General features: G+C 49.5%; 1 protein-coding gene across 1 annotated transcript in view; it reads left to right on the top strand.

Moving 5' to 3' along the window:
- Window positions 1–1,099: 1,099 nt before the first annotated feature.
- LOC141147305 (glycerol-3-phosphate dehydrogenase 1-like protein) overlaps window positions 1,100–10,312 on the top strand; it is a gene marked incomplete in the record, with an annotated part of 54,073 nt that continues 44,860 nt past the window's right edge. The window contains 2 exon segments of the mRNA XM_073634513.1: window positions 1,100–1,421; window positions 8,108–8,285. Of these exon segments, the coding sequence (XP_073490614.1) occupies window positions 1,381–1,421; window positions 8,108–8,285 (219 nt within the window).

Raw genomic sequence — 10,312 nt, 5'->3', positions numbered from 1 at the left:
CACTGATATATTTTGGGATGTCAGTGGGGGGACAGGGGCAAAGTTGGGGATGGGGGTACACTGATATATCTTGGAGTGTCAATGAGGGAATGGGGCTCAGTTGGGGTACACTGATATATAAATATTGGAGTGTCTGTGGGGGGGATGGGGGCACAGTTGGGGTACACTGATATATATATTGGGGTATTAGTGGAGATTGGGGGCACAGTTGGGGTACACTGATATATAAACATTGGGGTGTCTGTGGACGGATGGGGGCACACTGATATATATATTGGGGTATTAGTGGGGGAATGGGGCACAGTTGAGGTACACTGATATATAAATATTGGGGTGTCTGTGGGGGATGGGAGCACAGTTGGGGTACACTGGTATATAAATATTGGAGTGTCTGTGGGGGAATGGGGCACAGTTGAGGTACACTGATATATAAATATTGGGGTGTCTGTGGGGGGATGGGGCACAGTTGGGGCACATTGATATATATATTGGGGTATTAGTGGGGGACAGGGAAACAGTTGGGGTACACTGATATATATATATATTGTGGTGTCAGTGGGGGAGACGGGGCACAGTTGGGGTACACTGATATATATGTATTGGGGTGTTGGTGAGGGAATGGGGCACAGTTGGGGTACACTGATATATATATATATTGGGGTGTCAGTGAGGGAATGGGGCACAGTTGGGGTACACTGATATATATATATATTGGGGTGTCAGTGAGGAAATGGGGCAGTGTTGGGGTACACTGACTGATATATATATTGGGGTGTCAGTGAGGAAATGGGGCACAGTTGGGGTACACTGACTGATATATATATATATTGGGGTGTTAGTGAGGAAATGGGGCACAGTTGGGGTACACTGGTATATAAATATTGGAGTGTCTGTGGAGGAATGGGGCTCAGTTGGGGTACACTGATATATATATTGGGGTGTCAGTGAGGAAATGGGGCAGTGTTGGGGTACACTGACTGATATAGATATTGGGGTGTCAGTGAGGGAATGGGGCACAGTTGGGGTACACTGACTGATATATATATTGGGGTGTCAGTGGCGTCTTCTAATTAAAATTGCACAGAGAGCTCCGCCCCCAAGACTCTTTAATCAAATCAGATTTCAGTATCCGGACAGAGCTGTCACCTACCGCACCGAGCTAGGAAGAGAGACCCGATCACCGGGCACAGAGCAGCGGGCACATCACCGGGCACAGAGCAGCGGGCACATCACCGGGCACAGAGCAGCGGGCACATCACCGGGCACAGAGCTGAGGACGCAAAGCAGCGGGCAAGGCATACATCACCGAGGACACATTACCGGGAATAGAACTGCCTGGGCACACATCACCCGGCGGGTGTAGAGCGGAGAGATCCGAGGATGGCACCGCTCAGAGTCACCGTCATCGGCTCCGGGAACTGGTGAGACCCCCAAATATAATCACCCCAATACTATTATCCCTACACCCCAAATATCATCACCCCAATTCAATCACCTCCGACACCCCAATATTATCACCTCCTACACCCCAAATATCACCCCAATTCTATAACTTCCTACAGCCAACAAATCATCACCCAAATACTATAACCTCCTACACCTCAATATCATCACCCCAATACTGTCATCACCCCAATACTGTCATCACCCCAATACTGTCATCACCCCAATACTGTCATCACCCCAATACTATCATCACCCCAATACTGTCATCACCCCAATACTATCATCACCCCAATACTTTCATCACCCCAATACTGTCATCACCCCAATACTGTCATCACCCCAATACTGTCATCACCCCAATACTGTCATCACCCCAATACTGTCATCACCCCAATACTATCATCACCCCAATACTTTCATCACCCCAATACTGTCATCACCCCAATACTGTCATCACCCCAATACTGTCATCCCTAGCACTCCTATCCCTCCAAAGTTATCACCCTCTGCACCCCAAATATCACCCACCTGTATTGGGGAGACCTGTCCTGGGCACCCCTGGAGTGATGTGGTCTTGGGGGGGGAGTGGGGGAGGGTAAAGCTGTCAGTTTCTGTTTTGCTGTCTGTGTCCCATTGAGGAGAATTTTTATTTTCCTTCCTGTCCCTGAGACACAACAGGAAGTGGGGGGTGGGGACTTCTTCACAGACCAGCGTCTCCATTGGAAGATTTCTTCTCACTTCCTGTTCTGGTGACAACTGATAAGATTTCCCAACACTTTTTGTCTCAGTGACACCAGGACACATAGAGGGCGAATCTCCCCAGACAGCAATAAAAACCCGACAGAGGATCTAATCTTCCCCCCTCCATCCAGATCTACAAAATATAAACGTTTGTCCTCTCTGTACACTTCCTGAGACATCGGATTGTGAATTATGGGCGGAGCTTGCCACCCAAAAAAGGAGTAAGAGCTTCTTTCGGGCGGAAAGCTTCACACGTTGTGGTTTGCCGCGATTGCCGCACGATTTATCACAGCGCAACCGCACAATGTTTATTGAAAATGATTGGCACCCGAACAAGTGTTTTGCGATTGCAGTGCGATTTGAGATTGCGGGCAGGATCACAGCAATTCTTCCCAGGATCCCAAAATGCAGTTTGGCCGCAATTATCACGCATAAATTGTGCGCCAATCCTAGACATGCAAAGCTCCTGCTCCTTTTTTTGGGCGACAAGCTGCACGAGTTGAAGTTTGTCGTGATTGCTGTGCGATTTATCGTGTGATAATCGCGGCAAAACTGCACCGCTATTTTAGGCTCCATTCACATTTGGCGTTTTGGGATCACAGGCAGAATTGTTGCCATTCTGCCCTCTATATCAAATCGCACTGCAATCACAAAACGCATGTTCGGATGCCATTTATTTTTAAAGGTACACAAATGCGGGGAGGTTTCGCTGTGATAAATTGTGCATCAAACCGCAACGCACAAAGCTTAGCACCCAAAAGAAGCCCCTGCTCACTATTGGCCTACAAGATTTGCGGTTTGCCGCCACTGCCGCAAAATTTATCGATTGATTGCAGCAAAGCCGCAACGCATTTTAGGCGCCATTGAAAACGAATGGCGCCCGAAGAAGCGCTTTGCGATTGCAGTGCGAGTTGAGATCGCGAACAGAATCACAGAGATTCTGTCTGAGATCCCAAAACGCCAAACGTGAATGGAGCCGCACACGTTTGTCAAACATTTTGATGTGCGTCGGCTTGTCGCATTCGGGGTGCGATTTCCAATGAATGGCACCACAAGTGCAACATGCTTTTCTCCATACTGTTAGTGAATATACGTAAACGATTCCTAGCGCAACTCCAAAGTCGCACGATTTCCAGCGCAAATTTAATGTGACTTTCGGTGCGACCTTAATCCGACTTTACACTCAATGGATCCAAGTCACATCAAAAGTCACATCAAAGTAGTGCAGGCACCTTCTCAAAATCTCTGCGACTTTAAGGTGCGCTAATCTAAATGGGTGCCATCGAAAAAAATGGCTGCGTCCTGTAACGATAATATTTATACAATGTAATGATAATATTTATATTTATATAAATAAATTATATTATATAAATAAAATTATATAAATATATTTATATAATGATGTATATAATATCTAATATGTATATGTAACCATAATATCTATACAATGTAACAATAATATTTCTACAATGTATTCATTGATGAAGTTCTGCTGCCACCACAGCACTGAGGGGGCCGGCTGTCATAGTGGGCGGGGCAAAGAGCTGTGTGTGTGTGTGGTATGCCCAGGGGCAGGCAGGGGCCCCTAGGACACTGGGGGCCCTCTGCAATTGCCCCCCAATGAGTTTTCCCCAGTGACTGGAAGGAATGTGTATGAGGCGTCGGCTGTCTATAGGGGGGCACACAGTGTGATAACACCGGAGGGGCCCGCTATTCCAGGATACACAATGGTGGAGGGCAGTGTTGGGTCGGACAAGTTTTAGACCGTGGAAGGGGGGCCCCCCCAAACTTGAAGTGCCCCGGGCCCCCCCTTCCACGGTCTAAGGGTATTTGTGTTGAGAAGAGGAATTGGGGGGGGGGCAGCAGGAGGTAAGCAGTATTCTTCTAGGAGGGCATATTTGGGGAGGTGTGCTAGGAGTGGTGGTTTGGGAAGTTTCTTGTCGGTGGGTGGGGGAAGAGGATCTGTGCTAGGAGAGGGGATTTGGGGGGACTTGTGCTATGAAAGTAATATGGCAGGGGGGAAATATTTATTTTGGGGGGGGGGATTTGTGCTAGTAGGGGGAATGTGAGTAGGGAGGAGTTGTGCTTAGAGGGGAAATTTGAGGGGCAGAGGATTTGTGCTAGGAGGGGGGTAATATTTTTATTTTGGGGGGGGGGGGGTTGTGCTGGGGGCATAAGTGAGAGAGAGAGAGGATATGAGTTGGGGGGGGGGGGGGGGGATTGGCACAGGTTTGTATTGGGAGGAGGGGGAATTTATGCTTAAGAGGTAAGTATGCAGATAGCGCCTCGCTTTTTTTTTGGGGGGGAGGGGGATTTAATTGACGTATAATGCTCATACATCTCTGGGGGGGGGGTGGGGTGCAATTTGGCATGTTCGCCGTGGTCTTTAGATGACCTTGTCCCAGCACAGTGTGTGGTTCACTTGAGCCACCAAAATTAGTTTTCAAAAACGATAAAATATGCCATTCCAGAGCGGAAACTTTTACATATGACAGCTGGCAAAATTTTACTTCCCAGATACATTTAATAAAAGAAAGTAGTTTTTAATTATTATTATATATTTTTAATATTTGTTATTATTTTATGTATTTTTTTTTATATTATTTATTATTATTTTGTTTAATTTTTTCATTTAATTTTATTATTTTTTATTATTATTTTATTATTTTTTTTATATTGCTTTGTATTATTTTATTATTTTTTTTTATTATTATTGTATTACATGTATTAAATTGCTTTATATTATTTTATTATTATTTGTATTATTATTTTATAAATTTTTTTTATATTGCTTTCTATAATTTTTTTTAATTATTATTTTATTTATTTTTTTATATTGTTTTATATTATTATTTTTTCTGTTAGGGGGCTCAGGGCAGTTTCCCCATTTGCCCCCTTATAAATCCGGTCAGGAAGCATTCCAAGGCACTTGGGCCAAAGTGCCCCTGCCCCCCATGGGCTGCGAACTACGAACTACTCCAGCAGCATAGGTTGCAGGTTCTGCCTTTTCTGCACCCCCCTCCTCCTGCTAAAGCACCCAAGGCAGCCGTCCCCTCAACCCCCCCCCCCCTCGGCCTGGCCCTGGCAGAGCTTACAATGGTGGCGCAGGTGGTGCTGGCATTCTCTCTCTGCCCACACATTGAACAGCAGCTGGCAGTATGTTGGACAGGATGGGGCTGTGCGCAGTCAGCACCGTTCAGCAGATCTCTGGTCTGTTTAGGGAACGTTTTTGGCGTTTTTAGTTGGCGTTCTTCCCCGGCAGAGCCGAGAGGCTCCCGTTGGCAGAACATCTCCAGGAATCAGAAATCATCTGACAGACGCAATGTACTAAGAGAGGAAACAAGGAAATTCAGTGTATAAAGAATCCGACATGTGACCGGCGGTGACATCACAACACAATCACGGCCAGGCTCATTGGTAGAGCAAATATGGGGGTGTCTCCTAAATGAACCAATCAGGTGCCACCTTTATTGTCTAGTCATAGAAAAATGGCAGCTGGAATCCGATTGGTTGCTGCGAGAAACACCGCCCAGAATGACATACAAATGCAATGGGAGGGGCTTGCCATGTTCTTCCCATTCAAATAAAGAGAACCTGTCACTGCCGAGGCAAAAATGCAAGTTGCCTGGCTGTCACGATGATCCTCTCCATGCAATACGTGGCGCCAGTGTGAGGCACGCAGATATGGATTCCTGACTTTTCTGATCTGCATACCCGGGGCCACAGAGAGCACTGAAACCAAGAGGGCAGGGCCAAGGGGTGGGCAGAAGGGCCGGCTGCCCTGGGCACAGCGTGTATTGTAGGGATGGGGGGGTGCCGCAAGTTCCTTCTACTATAAGGCTGACAGGAGTAGTGACAGCGGCATCAATGCTACTGTCAGCCCAGCACTGGAAGCAGCAAGTAGAGGAGAGCCGGGAGGAGGGGCAGGCTGTGCTCTCTCTCCCCTGCCTCCTTTATAAGCGCACACATAATGGGGGGGGGGGGGGGGGGGGGGGGCGCAATTTGGCATTTTTGCCCTGGGCACTGAATGATCTTGTCAAAGCAGCCAGAAATCTGGCATTTTTAGAAGGCACGCATGAAAAGCCGTGACAGGATTCCTTTAAATGTCATTTTGCAGCAGCTGGAAGATGTAGAGCAGGGGTCCTCAAACTACGGTCCGCGGGCCGAATACGGCCCGCCAAGGTCTTTTACCCGGCCCTCCCGGCCTTTCGGGCACTGGAGCCCCCACAACGGTGCGCCCGGAGAGATGCTTTCCCGGCGGACCCCGCTTCATAGGGGGAAACGGTAACAATTTTGGGCACTGTCCAGAGTGGGGGCGGAGACACAGAGCCCGCTCCAGCGCGGGAAAGCTTCACAAGGATTCTCCTCGCGGCTGCCTGTTCATAGAGGTAAGTCCCGCGGCGCTCCTCTCACTAATAATCCAAGTGCACTGGACAGGCTGGCTGAATTACTGGGCACAGATCACGCTGAATTACTGGGCACAGATCACGCTGAATTACTGGGCACAGATCACGCTGCATTGCTGGGCACAGATCACGCTGCATTGCTGGGCACAGATCACGCTGCATTGCTGGGCACAGGTCACGCTGCATAACTGGGCACAGGTCAGGCTGAATTACTGGGCACAGATCACGCTGCATTGCTGGGCACAGATCACGCTGCATTGCTGGGCACAGATCACGCTGCATTGCTGGGCACAGGTCACGCTGCATAACTGGGCACAGGTCAGGCTGAATTACTGGGCACAGATCATGCTGAATTACTGGGCACAGATCACGCTGAATTACTGGGCACAGATCATGCTGAATTACTGGGCACAGATCATGCTGAATTACTGGGCACAGATCACGCTGAATTACTGGGCACAGATCACGCTGCATTGCTGGGCACAGATCACGCTGCATTGCTGGGCACAGATCACGCTGCATTGCTGGGCACAGGTCACGCTGCATAACTGGGCACAGGTCAGGCTGCATAACTTGGCACAGGTCACGCTGCATAACTTGGCACAGGTCACGCTGCATAACTTGGCACAGGTCAGGCTGCATAACTGGGCACAGGTCACGCTGCATAACTGGGCACAGGTCAGGCTGCATAACTGGGCACAGGTCAGGCTGCATAACTGGGCACAGGTCAGGCTGCATAACTGGGCACAGGTCAGGCTGCATAACTGGGCACAGGTCAGGCTGCATAACTGGACAATGGAGAGGCTGGCTGCATTACTGGGCACAGGTCAGGCTGCATTACTGGGCGCAGGTCAGGCTGGCTGCATTACTGGGTACAGGACAGGCTGCATTACTGGGCACTGGTCAGGCTGCATTACTGGGCACTGGTCAGGCTGCATTACTGGACACTGGTCAGGCTGCATTACTGGGCACTGGTCAGGCTGCCTTGCTGGGCACAAGTCAGGCTGCCTTGCTGGGCACAAGTCAGGCTGCCTTGCTGGGCACAAGTCAGGCTGGCTGCCTTGCTGGGCACAAGTCAGGCTGGCTGCCTTGCTGGGCACTGGAGAGGCTGGCTGAGCTGCTGGGCACTGGAGAGGCTGGCTGGGCACTGGTCAGGCTGGCTGCGCTGCTGGGCACTGGAGAGACTGGCTGGGCACTGGTCAGGCTGGCTGCGCTGCTGGGCACTGGTGAGGCTGCATTGTTGGGCACTGGTGAGGCTGCATTGATTCGGCCCCCCAACAATCTGAGGGACAGTGGACTGGCCCCCTGTTTAAAAAGTTTGAGGACCCCTGATGTAGAGGAATAAAATTTCTCATTCCACGAGTACCCATAATGCACCGCAGCTCAGCGGGTTGGGGGTTGTCCCTGGCAGTGGTTTACGTCCTGACTGGCAGCTGGTTGGGGGAGGAGGGGGGGTTAATGATTAAAGCTGACTATCCCTCTAATTGCCCCGGTTGGGGTTCTCTGTGTTGCAGGGGATCGGCAATCTCTATAATCATCGGCAACAACACCAAAAGGTCCAACCGCTTCCACCCGCTGGTGAACATGTGGGTGTTCGAGGAGCTCGTCAATGGACGCAAGTTGTCGGAAATCATCAACCAGGACCACGAGAACGTCAAGTACCTCCCCGGCCACCGGCTGCCCCGCAATGTGGTGAGAGCGCCCCCCCCTCCCCCCCCCCCGAATATCTATAGGCAATCAGTGTGACCTTCACCAAACATTCTCCGGTGGAGATCAATCACCGTAATACAGAGCCAGGACAATGTCAATTACAGCGCAGAGTGAGCATGCCAATCTGTGCCCCCCCCCCCCAAGATGTATGAACATTACCTGTCCCATCCCACCCCCCCCCCAAAAAAAATTGAGCACTAATCTGCATGCTTACCCACTAGGTACAAATTCCCCTCCAAGCATAAATCTTTGTCCTCCATCCCATCAAATACTCTCTCCCCCCAACTCCCCCCAGCACAAACATCCCCCCCCCCAAAAAAATCACCCTCCTAGCCCAAATCCTCTACCCCTCAAATTTCCTCTCCAAGCACAATCCCCCCCCCCCCCACACTCCATATTCTCCCCCCTTAATCCTCCCTTCTAGCACAACTCTCCCCCCGCCTCCGAATTTTCCCCTCCCAACCCAACCCCCCACCCTAATCATCCCTACTAGCAAAAATCCCCCCCCCCCCGTAAAAAAAAAAACACCCCTCCTATCCCAAATCCTCTATCCTTGAAACTTCCCCTCTGAGCACACCCCCCCCCCCCAGCACAAATCCCATCCCCCAATTATCCCTAGTAGCACAAATCCCCCCACAAAACTACTCCCCCCTCTACCATATGACCTCTTCTAGTACATTTCCCCCTTCTAGTACAAATCTACCTCTCCATCCCCGCTACCAACGCAACCCCCCCCAAATCAATACTCCTAGCACACACACAAATTTCCCCACCTAAAACAATTCACATCCACTAGAGCAGTGGTCTCCAAACTGCAGCCCGGGGGCCGAATGTGGCCCTTTGCTTGCTGTTATCCGGCCCTTGAGACATTTTTGGGGCATTATTACCCCCACTGTCAGCAACCAATGATGGGGCACTCTTCCTCCCACTGACACCAATGATGGGGCACTCTTCCTCCTACTGACACCAATGATGGGGCACTATTCCTCCCACTGACACCAATGATGGGGCACTCTTCCTCCCACTGACACCAATGATGGGGCACTATTACTCCCCCTAATATTAATCATGGGGAACTGTTCACTCCTACTGATGCCAGGACATTTTCTACTCCCACTGGCCACAGTCCGGCCCTCCTAAAGTTTGAAGGACAGTAAACTGGCCCTTTGTTCAGAATGTTTGGAGACCCCTGGACTAGAGGATTCACCTGCAGAGAATGTTTGGTTAATGTCAGATTCATCACTACTGTATATAGAGTGTGGGGGGGGGTAATGATTGTCTTCCATTCAAATTGTGTAAGTTTTGTCCACTTACAAAGAAATGAAGGGTCTATAATTTTTATCATAGGTGTATTTTATATGATAGAGACAGAATATCAACCAAAAATCCAGAAATGATACAAATGTTATAAATGGAGTTGCAGTTCAGTGAGTAAAATAAGTATTTGACCCCCAAGCAAAACATGACTTAGTAGTTGGTGGAGAAACCCTTGTTGGTGATCACAGAGGTCAGACGTTCCTTGTAGGTGGTGATCACAGAGGTCAGACGTTCCTTGTAGGTGGTGATCACAGAGGTCAGATGTTCCTTGTAGGTGGTGATCACAGAGGTCAGACGTTTCTTGTAGGTGGTGATCACAGAGATCAGACGTTCCTTGTAGGTGGTGATCACAGAGGTCAGACGTTCCTTGTAGGTGGTGATCACAGAGGTCAGATGTTCCTTGTAGGTGGTGATCACAGAGGTCAGATGTTCCTTGTAGGTGGTGATCACAGAGGTCAGACGTTTCTTGTAGGTGGTGATCACAGAGGTCAGACGTTTCTTGTAGGTGGTGATCACAGAGGTCAGACGTTCCTTGTAGGTGGTGATCACAGAGGTCAGACGTTTCTTGTAGGTGGTGATCACAGAGGTCAGACGTTCCTTGTAGGTGGTGATCACAGAGGTCAGACGTTCCTTGTAGGTGGTGATCACAGAGATCAGACGTTTCTTGGAGGTGATGATCACAGAGATGAGAC

This window comes from Aquarana catesbeiana, linkage group LG06 (genome assembly GCF_042186555.1).
Source record: "Aquarana catesbeiana isolate 2022-GZ linkage group LG06, ASM4218655v1, whole genome shotgun sequence".
Lineage (NCBI taxonomy): Eukaryota > Metazoa > Chordata > Amphibia > Anura > Ranidae > Aquarana > Aquarana catesbeiana.
The sequence above is the reverse complement of the archived record's forward strand: the minus strand, read 5'-3'. Positions and strand labels throughout refer to the sequence as shown.